The following is a 21,931-nucleotide window of genomic DNA, read 5'->3' on the forward strand; positions in this document are numbered from 1 at the left end:
GGCCATCAGCAAAGAACTATCAGAAAAGTCTGTCTGGAAAAGCTACTGGTCTTAAAGTGGCCAGAAATGGTCTTCAAGAAAGAATTGTGTCCAAAAAGCCATACCTTCAATGCAGAAACAAGGCTAAATGACTCAACTATGCACAGAAATATAGGACCTGTTTGATGAAGGCCTGGAGAGTGTCTGTGGGCAACAGTGAAGAATGGTGGAGGGGCCTTGCAAGTTTGGGGCTACATTTCTGCAAATGGAGTTGGAGAATTGAGCAGGATTAATGGTGTCGTCAGTGCTGAGAAATACAGGCAGATACTTTTCCATAATGGAATACCACCAGGGAGGGATCTGATTAGCTTGAAATTTATATTGCAGCAGGCAACAACCCCAAACCTACAGCCAATGTCATTAAAGACTATCATCAGTGTACTGAAGAACAAGGAGTCTTGGAGTCCATGGAGTTCTTCAAGATGTTTAGAACAACCTACCTGCTGAGTTCCTTTAACAACCTTGTGTGAAAATGTACCTAGAAGAATTGGTGCTGTTTTGCAGGCAAATGGTGTTCATACCAAATATTGATTTGATTTGGATTTCCATTTAGTTAATTAATAAAAAGAAACTATTTAGACTTAGTTTTGAAAGCATTGTTACTTTACAGCATTTTTCACACCTGACTAAAACATTTTATTACAGCATTATATGAAGCTTGTCTACCAGTTTGCCCAGTTTGTATATTATTTATAATATGTATATTATTAATTATTTAATTTTGCACCAAATGCCCTTCCTGGTGGAACCCTCCCATTTTATCTGGGCATTGGGCTGCCACTGATACATAAAATGCATAAAAATGTAAGTCCCAGAAGTAGACGTTTATAGGAAAAAAGTTAAATGACAGAATGTTTATTTATAACAAAGCTGAAAATTGTTTAAATAACAGAAAACAAATAAATATCCCAAGAAAATATTGCTTTTACTGTAAGAATTGTGCAACGATATGTTAATGACATAACTTTTAGGTTAGTTAGAACACACGAGTCAACAAATCTTAAATATACATTTAAATGTGAAACATTGAAACATGATAAGCAGGTAAACAAGAAACAGATATACTGAAAGCTGACTTTGCATTCCTTCCTAAAAGCCTTTAGTGTTAATATAGAGGTAGTTTCCAGTCAAACCAAATGCAAAAATTATATGTGAAACCTATATTTTTTAACTGAGTGAAATATAAAACAATATAATATTATGTGCAAATATATATACAGAACCTCTGCACACAAGCATGTTCTTGATATAAACAGCCAATGTGGCAGCAGCAAAATGCATATAATCAGGCTGATAGTGAAGAGCTTAAATAAATGTTTTATAAAACACCTAAATGAGGAGAATAGCTTTCTCAGTGATATTAAACGTTGCTTGGTTGTCAGATTCAGTTGAGTTGGTTTGTGTATTTCATGTACTTCTGATCTTCTTGGTTTTTCAAACACAACAGTCTTTTGAATTTACCCAGAACAATGCAAACAAAAACATAAAACAAACAAAGAACATACTGTGAGCTGCTATTCTTTCAGCAGAAATATCTTGTTCATCAGAGCTAAAAGGAGAATGGGTTGATTGAATGACTGGTTGGTGCTGACAGGATGAATATAATAACCACTTTTTACAAATGTGGTGAGCAGAACAGCATGTTAGCACATGCGAAATTTCAATCTTTGAGGCAGAAGAGCTACAAACTCAGGGTTCAACTCAGGAAATACATTTCTCCTGAATACCCAGCTTCTTCAAAGCATGTTAGTTCAGTGAGATCCAGATTTTGTCTAAGTGGTGCAAATAAATTGCAAAATAGTTCTCAAAGTCTCAAGAAATATTTCAGCTTGTGTTTCGTTGTAGACCTCACACTTTGGGCAAGGAGGCATCTTGTTCTATAATAGAAAACAGGAACACACAAGAAAAGGTTTTTATGACACATTAAGTAGACAAAATGTCTTGGTATTTCAGCATGATTTTTACTGTTAAGTAATATACAGTATACTGTATATACTAAATATATACCCCCTCCCTTAAACAACTCCATTGGCTCCCTATTAACCACCATAATGATTTGAAGATTCTTCTCCTCACTATTAAAGCCCTTCATAATCTTGCTCCACCATACCTCACAGATCTTAAACAGTTCTCTGCTCCCTCCTGCTGATACTCACCACGCTTCCTCATCTAGGCTCCTCTTAACACCCCCTGCCTGTGTAACCACCATGGGCACTAGAGCACTTATAGTCACGCCGCTCCTCGTCTCAGGAATTCTCTCACGTAACACAGACTCTCTGGTTAAATATTGTTTAATTGTTGTTTACTGTTATTTTATTATGTATTACGTATTTGAATTTGTATGGTGAACTTGAATGACTTGAAAGGCACCTATAAATAAAGTGGTGAACTGGTAATCATATAAGAATCATCTCAAAACTCATTTAGCTTAGCAGTAAAAGTATATGCTAGCACTAAGCCAGACATGCTCAAAAAAAGTTCACAGGCAAACAGTGCAATAGTCAAACCTAGGGCTGAGTTTACTTATCTGATCAGATAAAAAGGAAATGCTCAGATTAAATGATATAAAATTGTCTGGCTGAAGAATCAACAAAAAGGCTTCTCATTATAGACTTAACCATCGGTGTACATTTCGGACATTGTTACGAAAAAGATTCTTTACATATAAATACTGTACACAGATTTAAAAATAATCCTTTGTTTCCTTAATATACTACATAATCATTATAATGACTTTATAGTACAATAAAATTAATTCCATTGTTGAAAATGAACATTAACCGCAAAGGATCAAACTCCACAAATGTTCTTCCACAACATACATTACACCTTTTCTTCTTCAGCAGTACAAACGAAAGCAAATTTTTATCTGTTAGAGTTTTTTTTTATTGTTTTTTGTTGACCAAGACATCATACTCACACTAAGTCTTCGTTGGAGATCTTGGAGCCTTTTGGGTAAACTGGAATTTTCCTTAGTCTCTTTAACAAGGACGGTCATCTCCTTTTGAAAGCACTCCAATGTAGATCTGGAACATTTCTGCTGGAGTGAGAAGACAACATCTTGAAGCCTGCACGGTAAACACGGGCAAAAACACCAAAATATTTTATGACTATGCATTTAAAATAATACATAAAAAGAAATCATGTCTTTAATAAAAATAAGAAAACTTTTTGCTTATATGCTTAGACATGCATTTGCAACATACAACACACACGTGTAACGGGGAGAATCTGCTTTAGGTGCTGTTGAAATTGTTCCCAAGGAATTCTCAACATTTCTCAGAAATACTGACTTGTCAATTAGTGTAAAAAAACAGCACAATAATATAAAATAATAAAAAGTGTACTCATGAGCTACAGACATTAAAATGAAGAATACTATTACATGCAAGAAACACATACCTTATAATTTTGTAGTGTTGGAGTGTATAGCCTGAAATCGTTAAATTCCTGTTATGATAGAAGAATGCATTGGTATCAGTATCATTCATTCATCATTCATCTTCTACCGCTTATCCGAACTACCTCGGGTCACGGGGAGCCTGTGCCTATCTCAGGCGTCATCGGGCATCAAGGCAGGATACACCCTGGACGGAGTGCCAACCCATCGCAGGGCACACACACACTCTCATTCACTCACGCAATCACACACTAGGGACAATTTTTCCAGAGATGCCAATCAACCTACCATGCATGTCTTTGGACCGGGGGAGGAAACCGGAGTACCCGGAGGAAACCCCCGAGGCACGGGGAGAACATGCAAACTCCACACACACAAGGTGGAGGCGGGAATCGAACCCCGACCCTGGAGGTGTGAGGCGAACGTTCTAACCACTAAGCCACCGTGCCCCCGGTATCAGTATCAAAATGACTAAATTGTAGCTTTTGCTATTGTTTTTATTTTATGATTTTATTATTATTGTTTTTGTAAAATAAGGTTGTTAATGTAAGATAAAGAAATGAAATATGAATAGTTTAGGTATTATATCTAATGAATTCATTTATCTTCAGCTTTTACGTGTATTATCATGTTAAAGGTTAATCTACTCCACACATGGCACCCGTATCAGTGTGATAATAAATTATCTGTAGGCATTTACTATGCTGCAGTTGGCATGTTGTCAAAATTTAGTTTTCACTTTCAGTTTTGGTTTCAGCACTTTTTATTTTTTAAATATATTACTCTAAGAGTGTAAGACTCCGACTGGTCCAGCGGCAGGATCCCGTGATCTGGTTGCTGTGGTCTGGGTTCGATTCCAAATAATTTTAAGCACCAAATAAAGAGGATCTTGGGCGCGTGGTCAAAACAGGCAGCAGCTAAAATAACATTTACTCTGAATAAGCGTGCAAAGTGTCTACATGAAAGTGTGCTCGTTGGATTTGTGGAAGCAAAACTTAAATTTAAGCTTACAAAATCACTACCACATCAGGATCACATACTCTGCAGTCCACAAGCATGGCCACATAGGAATACACAGCTACGCTCACAATGAACACTCAAATACCACACAGTTATTACGTCTTTCATTCATTCACTTCATGCAGTTTACACCGTGTTTGTGTCAAGAACAAGGCTTTGTACACGGTACATGCTCCCATGGTATGACTGCTTCTTCTGTACCTCATGATTTGTGTTGTGCCTCATTCATGCCTCATTGTGGTGTATACAGATCACCTGACCTGCACCTGATTAGTCACTCTGTGTCTGCCAGCTTTCGGATTTGGAAAGAATATTAAAGCTTCCACTCTTTTTCGCGCTTCACTTTTCTCCACCATTAAACAGACCATTCACTATGAAGTGTGGCTCAGAATTAAACAAATGTGTTGATTGCATCCTCCTACACAAGACTGTAATCATGTTATTGTGGCAAGAGCGTTGAAATTAGCGTGAGACGTGAGAAATCTCATGGAGAAATCCGAGCACACCACAGAAACTGGTAATACTATATTCCTGGTAATAGGTCAAACTAAATGTAAGCAAACAAATACATTTCCATAATGAAACTCTTGTTATTTGTATAATGTGTCTATAAGAAATTGGAATGCATGAAAAATCCCCTAAATTCAGGTCCTGACTATGGGTAAATTTCTGCATAAGAAAACTAACTAACTGGATATATACTGCACTTAGACAGTAACTTGTCTTTTGAAAATCAAATCATCGCCTTCGAGTATGAAGAAACTCAGACTCTCTAAAAAGATGTGGTTGGGCTCGGGTCGTTCCTAAATTGGGAATTCTAAAATGGGAACTGAGGCCAACAGTGAGGAACACTGGGCATAAACAATCATTTGAGGCACTTTGCTAGAAGTGTTTTAGAAGTGTACTTGGGAGCATTGGCTGCTCTTCATTGGCACAGGATTACAGTTTACATTGGAAAACACTTAATCTAGTCAAAACCTTTCTTAAAGTTGCAAAATGTCTCCAAACATCAGATTGGTTTCACTGTGGGATCTACACATTAATAAGCAACTTACTATTCAAACAAATGGAAAATATGGATATCACATATAAGGTTTTGCTTAAGCCAATATTTTCTATTGCCATTATGGCCACTGAGCCAGCGCATAGTGTCACAGTTGTAACCTATACTCAGCAATTCTTACCAGAAATATTGACACTCTTCTCTATTAATAAATCTGACACTCTGCTCTATTAATAAATCCAGCAAAGACTGACTTGATCTCCCGTCACCTAATTTTTACCAGCGTTTGTCATACATCATCTCTCATAAACATCTGAGGTGGTAAGATTTGTCTGCATACCTTCTTGTGTACTGTAAGATAAATATTGTATGCATGTACTGTATATATGCACTGTAATACCACTCACATTAAGCGTCTTGCATTGTGCACGTCAGACCAAATAGACACAGTACTGTTATTGTTATACCAAGTATTTTATATTTATTTATCACATTGCATATACAGTATCACAGCAGTTCATTCTGCTATTTTAGATTGCATTAATGGCATGCACCCAAAGAACTGGTTTACATCATTGGCTCTGCGTGATGCTTATCTCCAAGTTGGCGCCATCTCAAAACACAATATGCATATCTATGCAGTATTCTACACCATTTTGAAGTATAAATCAAGCGAGTGAACAATGTTCACAATGAAAATTCCAACAAGAAGATGATGTATTTATTCAATTGAGAAAATGCAGTGTGGGATGTTGTACAACACTATAGTGGAAAAGACATTATACAAATGTCTTTAAAATTTTTCAACAATATAAAAATCCACTGTATTCTGCTAAAGTTAGAAGTATTGCATTGCGTGCCTTCGATTGGGAAACTATTTAAATTTATTTCACTCTTTCCAAAAAGGACTCTTCAGTCGAAACCATTGGCTTCATCAAGAACCATGATCAACAAGAAGGCATATTTGTCTACACTGACTTAAAAAATAAGAGGAAACTTGGAATTGGTTGTGCACCAGAACTTAAAGTAATCAGTGCAATTTCAATTAAAAGATAATCTACTTCCTTACCTAGAATGCCTCATTTTTTCCATCTCAAAAAAGCAGACTCTTGATGATTATGAACATATTGCTCATGAAATTGTTTGAAATGAAGTACAATTCTTTAACTCATAAAACGTCTTAAGAAACAAAGTTGGAGTGTACTTTTAGGACTTGCACTCAAACTATTGCAATATTTGTACATGTACTCTTCTTCTTATCTTGTCCTCACTGACTCGGTATTAATGTTGGCATATTTCTTGGCCGATAAGAGAGAGTCAACATGAATGTTTAATGATTCTCTCAGTGACAGAGGAACAATGTGGCACATGAATGCAGAAGCCCTCAAGTTTTCTTACCAGTTCTGAGACACCAAAATGTGTTGGTTTAATAATAACTTAGAAATAACTTAAAAAACATGACTGTGAAACAGGTGGCTCAGAGAGAGAGAGAGAGAGAGAGAGAGAGAGAGAGAGAGAGAGAGAGAGAGAGAGAGAGAGATTTGTTTTGCAGCTTGCAAGTAATGGAAAAAATTATGATCAGAAATCTTGAGAAATTCCCTGCCAATAACACACACACACACACACACACACACACACACACACAGAACACTTCTGTCAAGTCACACTATATCTGAAACAGTTGTTCAAAATACTAAAATATATTATTAGATAACCTGCAGCAGATTGTGTCCTATTTCACGCATAGGTTTACAATTACAGTTAATAGAGTTCTAATGATATCTGCTTACTTAACTAATTGCTTGACCTTTCGACCAGCTTTCAAACGGTAATAAAATAAATAGCAATAAACGTTTTCACTTGGTCATCATTTCACTCGTCCAGCAAATGATTAAAAGAACAGATGTCAGATGCAGGCTGCGCGAAATGGAATAACAATATATTTGGATTTTTAGTTCTAATTCTAGTGCCTGGTACAACACCTAATCTATTTATCCGTGCATTCATTCATCTTTATCAGTAAGCGCTTTAGGCTTGCTTAGTCTTGGGAAATCACAGAGAGCAATGTGACCAAATTCCCACAGTTATATACTCTGTGAAGCACAAAATACCCCTTTTTGATAGACATCAACTATAAGTGTAGAAGCTGAAGCAAATATCTAGGGTAGAGACAGCTAGTGATACGGATCAGGAGTTATAGTGATCTGCTGTGTAAATTAGTAATTAAGTAAGCGAGCTAGTTTCTCTTTCATGTAAATAGAAAGAAGGAAATAGACACTAGAAAAAGAAACAAGAGTTTAGAAAGATCTGACAGACGAATACGGTTCAGTACCATTTTGGTGAGCTTGAGCAGGAACGCCTCCACCAATTCTGAAGTCTCTATACTGCAAATTGAGTTACATTTAGCTTGTCTTAAAACCATGGCCCCAATATAGAAAAGCAGTGGTGTTAACTCCATGTAAACCTGGTGCTGGTCTTCTCTTCTTAAAACCATGTTCCAGCTCCGGCTCGCCATGCGCAACGAGTCTCTCCGCATTTGCACATGTTCCTTACGTCCTAAAAATCAGTTCCGCTCAATGGAAAATCCACAAACGCAAGCCCTCGCAACACCCAGTGGAGGAAACAAGTAAATGTGGGAAGAAAAAGAAAAAGAAAAACCAAAACGGTTATTATGCAAATGTCGTGCTTCCTTGCTGTGCAAGTGCTGGATCCACTGCGCAGTGCCGACACTAAATAACTTTCATTTGGCATCTCATAGATACAAGATCACTAAAGCCCCGCCTTTATTAAAACATGTAAAACAGGCAAAACAGCACACAAAATCAACACACGTACGCAAGATTATACCTTTGTATAGAATTACCACAGTGACAAGCTTTAACAAACCAGAATCCGGTCAGGGTGCATAAGTGAAAGAACATGCGTTTTAGCCTTAGTCCATATTTTTACGCAAAACTGCCATGCCGAAAAAAACATTCTGTTTCCCTTCCCATGACAATATAAAGAAGCACAACATGCATTAACCATTCATCTTACTGTTACAGTATAGACTCGCAACGCATGAAGACCATTATATAAAGGGAAACGCCCTCCTTGCGTAAAAACGTCATATAACTCTCCATGCACCAGGAACATTAACATTACATAACGTTCACAATGATTTTTTTTGATTTTCTGCGTTTACTTGTGCACGAGTACGAGTTCTCCTCTGTTTCACACCGTAAATAGTGCCTTCCTGAGTGACATATTCTTTTGTTTCTAGACTGAAGATATTAGGATTGAGATAAAAATATAAATGAGACGATAGATATGAATTTCAGCATTAATTTCTTAATATATACACCTAGACGTGTTAAAGAACTTACAGTAGAAAATTTGCAGAACACATACTTTTTAGGTGAGCAAACAAATTGGAAGAGATAGACTTATAGTAAAACACACTTACTGTAAATATTTGGAAGGATGTCCCTTACTTTCAGTAAATGCATCCAGCTGCTTTTTAATGCTTTTTCTTTTTTTGTTTTGTTTTTTCCCTAGGCCTGTACTTCTGTTCTACACCCTGTGTCTGTTCTACAGCTTCTGGTGCCACTGGTACATCAGAAAGGTTAGAGAAGGAAAACAACAGAGTAGAAAAAAAACATTGTGAGAGCTGTTCAGAAAACCCCCAAAAACAGCAGCCTATAAAAGCAGTCTTCAACTGCCCTATTTGGGAAACCTGAGTTCATAATATCCTTAATATATCCATAATATCTGGTAATTCTTCTCTGATCTCTCTTAACAAGGTGTTTCAGACTGCAGAACCTCTGCTCACAGGATTTTGTTTTTGTTTTGCACCATTCTGCATATACTGTAAAGACCAATCTATCTGGCGCCAAGAACCATACCACAATTAAAGTCACAGAAATCACACTTGTTCATGATTATGTTGTTTGGTGTGAACATCAACATAAACTCTTGACCTGATTCTGAATGATTTTTGACTCTGTGCTGCTGCCACATGATTGACTGACAAGACAACTGCATGAATGTAGAGGTGTACAGGTGTTCTTAATAACGTGGATGGTACGTGTGTGTGTGTGTGTGTGTGTGTGTGTGTGTGTGTGTGTGTGTATACAGTATATGAATTCTAAAATGCCAAAGTGTGAAATAAAAATAGATGACAATTCAGAAAAGAAACACATATTTTTATTTATAATGAGGGAACAAATTCCTATTATAGGGTGTATTCAAATAGCTTGAATATGAAATTATGAAATGCTGCAAATTCTTTAAACACACATAGTCATACTTTGATAGTTATCATACTTTTGATAACTATATACTTATCACAATACATATTATAGTATCAAATTATACAATATATAGTATAAACTATACATAGTTATAAGTACACATCATCAAATGTTGCATAATGATTTAATTGCAGGAAGGGCAGGCAGGATGGTCTGTATTATGGTATTTCTTTTTAAATAAATTTCATTCTGATTCTTACTAATGAGTTTCATTTTTAGTTTTCTTATACAGAAGCAGACTAGCAACATTTTATCAAGCATAGGTAAATCATAGAGCCAAGTTTTCTGTTACCACAGATATTAATAAGGTGCTTTTAATGGATGTGGCGGATTAGGTCTATAAATGAACTCAATATGATTTTGGAATGATGACCTTTTTTTTCGATTTAAGCATTGTCATGTTTGATTAACCTTACTGAAAATCAAGCAACATTCTTCTACCTTCCCTTACTTACATACATACAAATTTCTTTTCTTACTGTGAAAAACAATCATTTATATATGTCTGGACCACATAAGAAATTGTGCAAAATACAGTAAAAAGATAAGTGCCATAAAAAAAACCCTATTTCATAAATAAGAGAATTGCCTCTTTCAGCTAAAGAAAAAAAAATTGTCACAAAGGCTTTGGTTAATTTACTAAGAAATTAGAATATTTTACAATTGTATAAAAATACTAAAATTATACTGCTTAAAAAAACAAACATTCTGGTTGAGCAGTACACTAAAGTTGAGTTGTATGTGAAGCACCCTTTGCCGCTAAAGAGTTAGCAATAAGCAGTAAAAACAAAGTTCTTGACACCCGTAATTCGTCATCTCAGTAAAATAGACATAAATCTCTACTTGCCTCATTGGTACACATGGTAAAGTGCTTGGTAAAAGCAGGAGACAATTTAATATGCCTCAGATGAGTTCCACTTAGAGTCTTTTGCAGTTCTGCAGTGACAGTGTGCAGCCATTTATGCTGACTTTTCTCATGCCCTGGCTCTCTGTCACTGGTGCCAAAGTTTGAGTCAGGCTAACCTGGGCATTACTAAAGGATGCAATTCTCCCACTCCCAGCAATCTGTAGGTTGACAGTCGTGGCATAACTGGTTTTTAATGGTGACTTGATCCCTTGCATTAACACATTATCCACTTGTTTTCCATCATCTGTGCACTGAATATGACTGTTCTTTTCAGGTATCGGGGTGGCTTGAGCCACATAGGCACAGATGAGGCTACTCCGGCAAGTAGCCTTCCCCAGTTCTGAGTCCTCTTGTCCAGTTTCAGGACAAGATGTTGAGGGTAAAAGTTTACGCTGAGAGTTGTCCTTTGTGTTACAGACGGATGACATTTCAGGCAGTTCTGGCCAGTTAAAGTTTGTTAGCTGCTTTCCAGCTTCATTGATTTTCTCAGCAGTCCCCCCAATAGGAGCGTGAGCTCCTGGACTACCACACATAGGGGAACCATTACAGGAGTGTGTTTGAGGACTAGTTGGGTGTGAATCAGTATCTACTGTCCACAGTGCATTCTGAGCAAAGGATCTATGCTCATTTCTGAATGAACTTGATGGGCTTCCTGTCAAGTTCTCAAATGCCAAGCTGCTTCCTCCTGGATTTCTCTGGTTCTGAGAAAAGAACAGTGAACATGGTGATGATCCCAACACTGGTGAAGTGATTCTGGAGCCTCTTGAAAGAGAACTTGCCTCTGCACTTGTTGGAGAGGAAGGTGTCAGTAGTGGATTCCTGGGCTGAGGGCTTACAATACACCATATGTTTGTAGGAATGCCAATAGGAGGTGGGGAAGTTACCCTTGGACTTGCACATGGGGACAAAAAGCAGGTTGAAGGTGTTTGAGAAAGCTCTAAAGACAATGGTGTGAAAGGACTGGCCCCACCCTGTCTGGAAGTCCGTGGATTTGGAGGCTTGGTTATTAATGGACCAGCACTACTCTGGACAAGTGGTGGGGAACAGATACGTGTGATCAGAGATGGTGAGTGAGAGGTTGTGGGGGACTGCACACGTGAGTTAGGCTCAGAGGAGAGGAATGGCCGAGCAATTCTGTTGTGGGAGATCCCTTTATGTGGATCATGAGACTGAGGAGCTCTGTACATTTGTGATGATGGTGATGATGATGATAATAAGGATGATGCTGATGGCTTTTTATTACTACTTGTCCAGGCATTATTACAAATACTGTTATTGTTGTTGTTATTGCTATTCAGTGTAGTATGTGAAGACTGTTCGAGTTGATCCACCTCAGTATGAGTAACAGAGGGTACTGAGTGGATATGTACAGGGGAAGCAGGGGACACTAAATTCTGGCTGTGATAAGGAGGAGGGGACTGTACAGTTGCTGGGCTAGATCGCAGACTATTAGAACAGCGAGGAGAAGGAGGACAATTTGGAATTTGGCTTCCTGTCAATTTAGTTGGTAAAATGCTAGAATCCGACTGTACATATGAGTTCTGGATGACAGATTTAGGGGAAGGAGACCTCAGTCTTAGACGCGATGTATGCGTTGAATTGGAAATTCCAGGGGGAGAGGTAGCTTGCATGCGAGCATTCCACTTGGCCATGCTTTGTGAAATGGTCTGACTAATACAAGAAGCAGCAAGTGATTTGGCAAGGGAAGAATTTGTAGAGGAGTTTGACTGGATTATATTTGGGGAGGGTGAGCGCATCCGAAGGTTAAGACTGAAGGCAGATGGTGACTTTAAGTCAGAGAAACTTGAAGGAATGCTTGGAGAATTATCACATAATGGTTTACTGGAAGAGACCAAAGAAGCTGATGAAGGAATGCCTGGATCTTGTTCTCTGGACCAGGGTTGTATCTGTGAAAGTCTAAAATGAAAACATAAATAAGATGACAATTAAATTTAGTAAGCTCTTGAATTATAAGCAAACCAAAACTAGAGACAGATATTAATTTTTAGTAAATAATTAATCAATCTTTCGATCAGTCAATCTAATTATCTTTGTCTCTCTATATATTTTTGAGTTTGCAGCAGTTTTGGAGTTTTGACTCCCAGTGTGATGCAATGTTTTCTTTTATATCACGTTGATCATTTTTTATACTGATGCCTTGGCATAAAAAAAAGTTAGCAGTTTGTTCCCGTTTTATCATGCCCCTGCAATTTTGTAACCCCATATAACCCTTTCAGTTTGTCACTTGAATTGCCCTTGTATCAAATTCACTGAAAATATTCTATTTTTTTATAACATAAAAAATACCCTGCAATTTATTACATTGAAGTGGAAAATAAAAACATACTCTGGGAAGTACCTTTGAAAGGATAGGTTTGGTGTGTTCCAGGGAGGCAAGCTGCTTCCCATCACATTAGGCAGATCATCTATGTCAGGTTTACAGAGCGGCGATGCTTGGGGGTGGCTCAAGACTGATAAATCTTTGCATACTGGCTCTTGGCCTTCTAACTCTGGACTTACAATTCCTCTGGAACTGAGTAGAGGTGGTACATTTGCATAGCTTGTTTCAGGTGAACATTGACATTGTAGTTGTGAAAAACATGACTGATGTGATTCATTAAAGTTGAGCACATCTGGTGACATTTGGAAATTTCTGTTGTATGTTGTTTCTGAGACGCCATTTTCTAAGCACACAGCCAATTCTATTGGAAGTGATGTATCCACAATGTTTACAGGGGATACATCTTCTTTCAGAATGGAGTTCTCAGGGTAAGATATAGAAACATTATTGGAATCATTATTTACTGTATCTGTCAGCTGGGTATCACATGGTGTTTCCTCTGTAGACAGTAAAGTTTCAGAAGTCTTATTAATTAAACCATCATTCGTCTCTTCAACACTGTGTGCTTCTTCTTTGAGGCCTACAAATTCTTCTGATTCATTTATCAAGTTAGAATAGCAATCCATTACTGGTTTGTCCACAGCCAATAGCTGACTTTGAGATTCATCCCTCTTAAAGGTCAGAGTTTTATCTACTACCAAATTTGTGGCCAATTGTTGTTCCATTACTTCAGATGATAACTCAGTTGAAATCGTGGAGGATTCGAATGAAATGACTTCTGCTGCACTAGCTTCAAGACTTTCAACTTGCTCCTTTTGTCCAGTAATATCACAATAATTTTCTTGGTGGTGGGTTGTAGAGAATTGCTCTTTAACAACCACATGCCCAAATGACTCAGGTGCAGAGTGTGTAACAGACTCCATGTGAATATCTGTCAAAAAAGAAAACAAGCTCTGAATTTAAATCACAACACCTATGCATAGTTTGAGATATCATACATAAAAATAAAGTCTTACCTGAGAGGTGATTCTGTGTCTTCACTTCTGCCTGATGTAGCAGTATCTGCGACTTTAAAGGGATATTCACTTTACATGGTCCCTTTGTTAACCGTGTTCTTTTCTGATGTAATGGTACCTTCATACAACTTGACTTGGCCATATACATTTGTGCTAGCATCTGTACCTTACTCAGAATTTTTTCTGAGTTCTCTGCTAAACACTGATCCATTGGAGCAGTTTCAAAGAATCCTAGACTTGACACCTCTGCAATGCCTTCGTAAAGTGTCGTACTGCAGGTGATCGCCTTACCATGGCGAGACCACTGCTCCACTTTAATTTGACTGGGTAGACCTTCCAAACTGCCATTAGGGTAAGTCTTTTCTCTGGGCACAGCAGTGGACTGAGCTTCTTTGATAGTTTTGTGTGTTTTCTCATGGCTCTTAAGCTCTAAGCTTTTGTTCTTGTCCTTTTCAGGTTCAAGCTGTTCATTGAATACAGGAATCCTCCTATCAGACAATTGATATTTTGCACAAACTTCTTTGTCATCAGTAAATCCACCCTCATTACAAGCAGACACTTTTGGTTTCTCATGAACTCCTGAGGCTTTTCTCTCCTTCTCTTTCCAAAGCTCCATACAGGGTTTAAAGTCACAGACCTTCTCATCATCATCAGATTTTGGCTCAGTCTTACTTTGCCCTGGGCTGTTATGGCTGACTTCAGCATCGACACCGGTGTAGTTAGGCTGACTGAAATTCCTTGCATTTTGTTCAGGTACAGCAGGTGATGCAGATGTAATTTCATTCTCGTTGGAATCAGAGCGTCCACTCTCAGAATCACATACACTGTCTTGGTGAACAAAGAAATTAAAGCGTGACACAGAGTCTTTTACCAGTCCAGCAGGGATGTTAGAAAAGCTATTCCTACGTGAAATTTGTCCATCCTCAGCCACTGCCTCTGCTGCCTCATAGTAGCTGCGAATTTTTTCAATGATCTGCCTGTGACTTTTAGTCAGCTTTTGTTCAACTTCCCCTATAGGCAAGAGAGGATTATCAGTCGGTTTGTGTATGGAAGAGGACTGATCACCCAGCTCACCTGGGGTTCTAATGTTAGTTTCCTCCATTTGATTTGTTAAGGCAGATATTTTATTTTTGGCAGCAGCGTTTTCACCTTCTTGCCCAATGAGTTTCTCAGGCATTAGAACTGCTATGACTGCCTCTGATTCCAATGATTCACTTCCAATTTCAGAGCTATGTTTGGCCACTTCAGAGGAAATATCGTCCGTAAAATCTTTTGGAGAGGATGAGTCAGGAAGTAAATTATGTGAAAAATGCTCCATGTCATTTTCTTTATTTATTTGAATATCTTTTAGAGGTTGATTATCCTGAGGGTTATTGGAAACAATATGGAGATGATCTTCCTCTTTTATTACATGTGTTTTCTGATACTCCTTTAGGTCCTGTGACTGGGCACTGGTACACTGGGTGTCCAACTGCTCTGTCCTGGGCTCACTCTGTGGACCGAACAATAGACTGATTAACAATGCTTCAAGTGGGCAATTAAACATAATAAACAATATAAAATACACAGTTTCATTATGGGTTCATTCAACCATGTAATTCTTTTTCATATTGATATTACCAATTTACAACATACTAATATTGAAATTGATTTAGTTAATTCAATTATATATATAATTGAATATAATTATATATACTAATTTATATATATATATATATATATATATATATATATATATATATATATATATATATATATATATATATATATATATATATATAGTCAGGGATGCGGGGATAAAACAGACCCAAATGCAGGATAGCTTTAAAAAAAAAAAACAGGATTTAATAAATAAAAAACAAAGAACAGTAACACAGACTAAAGACAAGACGGCAACAGAACAACGACAGAGGATTCCGCACTGCCATAGGCAACGAGGCACAGTTAAATACACATGACAATCAACACATAAGGAACAGGTGTGCAGAGGCAGGCAGGAAGAGACAAGGGCGGGGCAGACACGTCACACAACATAAACAAAAGCACATGGCCAAAGTCCGGGCTGAGTCCTGACATAAATAATATATCAGTGGCAATATTTAATTTTCTGTTTTATTTCTTACCACATTAGAAGACAACTCTGGCATGCCTTCTCGTGCACGACTCTCATTGATAAACTGCATGATTTCTTCAGTGATGGAAAGCGTTGGAGGTGAAGGGAGAGGTGACATGTCTTCATCTTCATCCTGACCAAGACCCATTTTATCCTGGCCTGAATCAACCTCAATGACTGATGATGCAAGAGTACTGGCACTGCCTGAGGAGGCCAAGCTCTCTACATGTGTGTAGAGCTCACCTTCACTGCCAGCCTTAGAAAACCACAAATGCAAACACATGAGAAGATCTATCAGGTCAAGCCTTTATTTTGTTTAGCATATGTTATGACTTCATTTAAAAATTTACAGTACATTTTCTGTGCAAAATAAGCCAGTTCTCACCTTTAAAGAGGCTGTTGTCCAATGGTGCATGGTACAGAAATAAAATGAACACAGAGAAATTAGAACCAAACTTTATTTGACTAAATATCAGAAATTGAAAAAAATGTTATAGCTGTTATGTATTCATTTCCAATAGCATTTATTATATAGAACTCACTCACCACTTTGTTGGAAGGCTGCTTCTATGTCTTTGGCAGGAGCTAGAAGCATGAGATGGCATTTTTAACCACCCAAAATTAATTAACCCAAAACCCAACCCAAAAGTAATTATGAATTAATCTAAAATGACCTATAAGTCACTTCACAGTACTCTGTGATGAATGTTGTTATGTTGTACTGTTAGATTCACCTGACTGTCTGCGCCCTCTGCGATAAGGCAGGTTCCCTTCCAGGAGCAAGGGAAGGCTTTTCCTGGCCTTCTCAGGGGTGTAGATAAATTCAGGGGGTTCTGAAGAATAGCACAAGTAAAGTAGCAATAAAGTATAATTAAATTCAGATCCTTAGATGTACATGAAAGCCTGTGGTTCTGAAGTAGTCTCTAAAACACCCACTGGCTGCTTTCCTCTTTAAATAATTGTTAGGCTATAAATATGGATGACACCATAAAGTTAAAGGAAAGTACATTTTGGGGAAAAAAGTTAACTTTATACTTTCAAACCTGATTGTCTTCTTCCTCTGTGAAAGCCATGAGCATCATCTAATCTTGGGGAAGGAACAGGCTTTCGGTTTGGTTCCTGTTCAAACTGAGGTGCTGAATGTTAAGAAACAAATAGCTCATTAAGTTTTATCTACTTATTATAAATCTGCATGCATGAGATCAGCTGACATTAGGAGTTACTGTTCTTGGCAAACCCAAGATGTAGTTATTATATGCAGATGTTTTTATTAGCTTGAGCATGGTTGTGCTTTTATATTTCTCAGTTCACAGGTAAAATAATTTTCTAAATATTTGTTAATATCTACAAAGATATTTGGTTTACTATAAATGTTGTAAAACATGATTTTCATTGGCAATTTATATTGGAGTTACATAATTTTGTTATGTTAATTTTTTTCACCTATAGGTGAGCACATGAGTAGTGTTAATTTCTAAATTATAATGTGACGGGGGGGGTGCACGGTGGCTTAGTGGTTAGCACGTTCGCCTCACACCTCCAGGGTTGGGGGTTCGATTCCCGCCTCCGCCTTGTGTGTGTGGAGTTTGCATGTTCTCCCCGTGCCTCGGGGGTTTCCTCCGGGTACTCCGGTTTCCTCCCCCGGCCCAAAGACATGCATGGTAGGTTGATTGGCATCTCTGGAAAATTGTCTGTAGTGTGTGATTGCGTGAGTGAATGAGAGTGTGTGTGCCCTGTGATGGGTTGGCACTCCGTTCAGGGTGTATCCTGCCTTGATGCCCGATGACGCCTGAGATAGGCACAGGCTCCCCGTGACCCGAGGTAGTTCGGATAAGCGGTAGAAAATGAATGCATGAATGAATAATGTGACCAGGTGTTGATTTTGTATACACACAGTATGTTCATTTATTTTGGGGTTTTGCACTGTGTGTGATGATTCAGTTTAAAAAGACTATAATCTGAACCATGTCATGGGAAAAAAACCTCACTTGCATGTAGCCAAATGTAAATTTTGTTTATTATCAGTTTTTCACAGTGTTCATATGCTGCTTATGATGTTGACTGTCCACAAGGAGCCATTATAATTATAGTTATGAATATCTGTTTAAACATGCCCTCATTACTTACATGGACAGAAGTTATCACCAAGGACCTGTCTTGCCTGTGAAAACACAATATTACAATGAGTAAGCTACCAAAAAAACCCATTGAAACTGTCATTGAAACTGCTCTTTACCATGTTACACTGTGTGAATACAATGTTTAAATATAGCTGCAAGCAGCGATGACGGGCCTTCGCACGTTTGTTCATCGCTATACGGTGCCTTCCAGAAAACAATGCACGGTGGGCAAGTGCATCAAGTGGGTAAATATCAGTGGACTATTTTATGTTGTTACTGACCCATTTGGGGACTGTAGGTAAATGAAACCCCACATTTTAGACAAACGGGGGCGCTAGTGAGCCACTTAAGAGACACACCTTTGTCTGACCTTTTTGTCCACACTTAACAGCCGACAAATGTGATGTATGTGTCAAATTTCAAGTTAATCTAAGCACGCCAAAAGACTTAAATATGCCTGAAAAAGAAAGTAAAGTTTGACACGTTACCATGAGAACAGTGTTTGAGATATCAAAAATCCGTTCGCAATTTCGCATCTGCAATATCTCTGCACCATGTTGGCCAAGTCTGGTCTCAATTGCATGAATCCCCTAGGAGGAGTATTTAAAAGTTTACTGCATGAAGCTGACAAAAAATCCACCTTTGTGACTGACACACTTCCTGGGGCCTGTTGGTGGCGCTATACCTGGGACTCACAATAAGCACATAGATGCGATCGGAATCCTTGGCCGAACATACACACCGCGTGTCATCACAATAAGACATTTTTTGCTTTAGATATTAGACACTTTCTGTTTCTCTGAATTCGCCATAATTTTGTCGCCTCGCCATGGCAGCACCGTTCGAGATATCGAAACTCACTTCGCAATTTAGCAAGTGCAATGTCTCGGCATCATGTTCACCACTTTTGGTGTCAATCGCATGAATCCTCTAGGAGGAGTATTTAAAAGTTCATTGCATGCAACTGTGAAAAAATCCACCTTTGTGACTGACACACTTCCTGGGGCCTGTTGGTGGCGCTATACCCGGGACTCACAATAAGCACATCGATGCGATCGGAATCATTGGCCGAACATACACACCGCGTGTCATCACAATAAGACATTTTTTGCTTTAGATATTAGACACTTTCTGTTTCTCTGAATTCGCCATAACTTTGTCGCCTCGCCATGGCAGCACCGTTCGAGATATCAAAAATCCCTTCGCAATTTAGCAAGTGCAATGTCTTGGCATCATGTTCACCACTTTTGGTGTCAATCGCATGAATTCCCTAGGAGGAGTATTTAAAAGTTCACCACATGCAACTGTTGTGACTGACACACTTCCTGGCGCCTGTTGGTGGCGCTATGTCCGAGATTCACAATAAGCACATCGATGCGATCGGAATCCTTGGCCGAACATACACACCGCGTGTCATCCCAATAAGACATTTTTTGCTTTAGATATTAGACACTTCCTGTTTCTCTGAATTCGCCATAACTTTGTCGCCTCGCCATGGCAGCACCGTTCGAGATATCAAAAATCCCTTCGCAATTTAGCAAGTGCAATGTCTTGGCATCATGTTCACAACGTTTGATGTCAATCGCATGAATTCCCTAGGAGGAGTATTTAAAAGTTCACCGCATGCACTTATAAAACAATCCAAAATGGCCGACTTCCTGTTGGGCGGAGCTCATAGTTTAGAGCGCGAAAGTTGTTCGGGTCGATGAGATCTATATGCGTACCAACTCTCGTACATGTGCGTACATAATTGCCGGATCTGTGCACCAATGTTTGTTTTTGCATTACAGGGGGCGCTACAGAGCCCCCCTGCCACGCCCGTATTCCAACCTTTGTCCAATCCTAGTGTCGCGCGACTCTGACGTGTGTGCCAAATTTCAAGAGTTTTCGAGCATGTTAAGGGACCCCAATTGGCCAATGTGTGGGAAAAAAAAAAAAAAAAAAAAAAAAAAAAAAAAAAAAAAAATACTCCCGAGGAAAAACAATAGGTCTTCGCACCATTCGGTGCTCAGGCCCTAATAATCATTTAGTTTTTCTCAAAGTTTCTTATTATAACACAGCTCTGGACAATTCTTGATTGTGATGAGTCAGTAGGCACTAAATTAAGATTTACTGATGGACACTTCACATTGGGGCTTTGAGATACAGTAATGTTGCTTAGGACTGTTTCAAAGTTATAACAGGAGCTAACTTGTTTCAGTCACATTCCATGAGATTGTATGCAATCTTACTGAATGTGCTGTAATGCAATAATAATAAAGGGTAGAGTTTCTTGTGGCTTCTTTTTTTTTGAAGTGGATATTACAGTTATTAAGTGGGAGATCGACAGGCGGATCGGTGTATCTTCTGCAGTGATGCGGCTGTTGTGGTGAAGAAAGAGCTGAGCCGCAAGGCGAAGCTCTCTATTTACCAGTCAATCTACGTTCCTACCCTCACCTATGGTCATGAGCTGTGGATCATGACCGAAAGGACAAGATCCCGGATACAGGCGGCCGAAATGAGTTTCCTCCGCAGGGTGGCTGGGCGCTCCATTAGAGATAGGGTGAGGAGTTCGGTCACTCGGGAGGAGCTCAGAGTAGAGCCGCTGCTCCTCCACATCGAGAGGAGTCAGCTAAGGTGGCTCGGGCATCTGTTCCGGATGCCTCCTGGACGCCTCCCTGGGGAGGTGTTCCGGGCATGTCCAACCGGGAGGAGGCCCCGGGGAAGACCGAGGACATGCTGGAGGGACTATGTCTCTCGGCTGGCCTGGGAACGCCTCGGTATTCCCCCAGAGGAGCTGGAGGAAGTGTCTGGGGAGAGGGAAGTCTGGGTGTCGACCCCCACGACCCGGCCCCGGATAAGCGGTAGAAGATGGATGGATGGATGAATTACAGTTATTAGAAACGCTCCTTTGAGATTCTGGTCCATGTTGACATAACTGTTTAACACAATTCCTGCAGATTTGTTCAGGTGCACTTTCATGCTGCAAATCTTTTTTACCACATCTCAAAAGTTTTCTAGTGGTTTTTAGATCCAGAACTCAGTGTCATTTTCATGAAACCAGTTAGGGATTAATTTTGCTTTGGACATTATCATGCTGGAAGTAGCATTTAGAAGATGGGTAAATTGTGGTCATGGAGGGATTTACATGATTAACAATAATACTCAAATAGGCTGTGGCATTTACGTGATGATTAACATAAATAAGCCCAACGTCTGCCAAGAAAACTTTCTCAACACCATTACACTACCTCTACCACCGTAGACTGTTGGCAAAAGGCAGGTTGGGTACACGGATTCATACTGTTGGTGCCAAATTCTGACCTTGCCATCAGTGTGCCTTTGCAATATATATATTTAGGGGCCTATATGAATTTGGGATAAGAGATGTCCATATATACATATATTATGACTGTCATTAACGCGCTAACACGTGATTAATACAAAATCCTTATCGCAAATAAATTACTAAAACACAAATAGGGGCGTCATTAATGTGATTTGCATCACACAGATTTTATTGGGCATCGCGAGTTTATCACTCAGCATCTACAATGGCGCAAGCACCAGTAACTCTAGTAGGTGGAAATTTCTCTTTTAAAAGAAAACTGGATGGCACTCTGGATAAACGCAATGTTGTGTATACAAAGAACTGGCTATCATTGTGTGTTTCGAAGAACTGGCTTAGCTTCATAGCTCAT

At 38.8% G+C, this 21,931-nt stretch overlaps 2 protein-coding genes across 8 annotated transcripts in view; both read right to left on the reverse strand.

Moving 5' to 3' along the window:
- Positions 1–878: 878 nt before the first annotated feature.
- il15l (interleukin 15, like) lies at positions 879–8,297 on the reverse strand. 4 transcript variants are annotated; one of them, XR_009649624.1, is made up of 4 exons: positions 7,795–8,297; positions 3,442–3,489; positions 2,960–3,107; positions 879–1,916 (listed from the first exon to the last, which is right to left on the reverse strand). XR_009649624.1 is itself a non-coding variant. In XM_060888559.1 (4 exons), exons 1-4 carry the CDS (start codon positions 7,996–7,998, stop codon positions 1,812–1,814), a joined length of 474 nt encoding a protein of 157 aa, XP_060744542.1. In that variant the 5' UTR covers positions 7,999–8,297; the 3' UTR covers positions 879–1,811. The 4 variants fall into 4 exon arrangements, 2 of the variants coding, with proteins under 2 accessions (XP_060744542.1, XP_060744540.1); XM_060888559.1 differs by having other exon boundaries at positions 2,960–3,076; XM_060888557.1 differs by having other exon boundaries at positions 2,960–3,079.
- A 1,334-nt stretch (positions 8,298–9,631) lies between these two features.
- The window catches only part of plekhg2 (pleckstrin homology domain containing, family G (with RhoGef domain) member 2), a 39,669-nt gene continuing 27,369 nt past the window's right edge, over positions 9,632–21,931 (reverse strand). For all 4 annotated transcript variants that reach the window (XM_060888979.1, XM_060888981.1, XM_060888980.1 and 1 more), the window contains 9 exons: positions 18,259–18,292; positions 17,175–17,267; positions 16,866–16,964; positions 16,678–16,716; positions 16,517–16,527; positions 16,142–16,387; positions 14,019–15,510; positions 13,021–13,933; positions 9,632–12,578 (listed from right to left, as the gene is read on the reverse strand). In XM_060888979.1, coding sequence (XP_060744962.1) covers positions 10,673–12,578; positions 13,021–13,933; positions 14,019–15,510; positions 16,142–16,387; positions 16,517–16,527; positions 16,678–16,716; positions 16,866–16,964; positions 17,175–17,267; positions 18,259–18,292 — 4,833 coding nt within the window. In that variant the 3' untranslated portion in view covers positions 9,632–10,672. The remainder of the gene's footprint in view (positions 12,579–13,020; positions 13,934–14,018; positions 15,511–16,141; positions 16,388–16,516; positions 16,528–16,677; positions 16,717–16,865; positions 16,965–17,174; positions 17,268–18,258; positions 18,293–21,931) is intronic.

This window comes from Tachysurus vachellii, chromosome 15, assembly GCF_030014155.1.
Source record: "Tachysurus vachellii isolate PV-2020 chromosome 15, HZAU_Pvac_v1, whole genome shotgun sequence".
NCBI lineage: Eukaryota > Metazoa > Chordata > Actinopteri > Siluriformes > Bagridae > Tachysurus > Tachysurus vachellii.

Excerpts from the sequence above, each read along its gene's own strand:
- il15l (XM_060888557.1), bottom strand. The coding sequence starts at position 7,998 with ATGCGGAGAGACTCGTTGCGCATGGCGAGCCGGAGCTGGAACATGGTT. Across the intron at positions 3,490-7,794 it reads TGCTCAAGCTCACCAAAATG|GAATTTAACGATTTCAGGCT; the intron begins GTACTGAACCGT and ends CTATCATAACAG. Across the intron at positions 3,080-3,441 it reads CAACACTACAAAATTATAAG|CAGAAATGTTCCAGATCTAC; the intron begins GTATGTGTTTCT and ends TTCTCACTCCAG.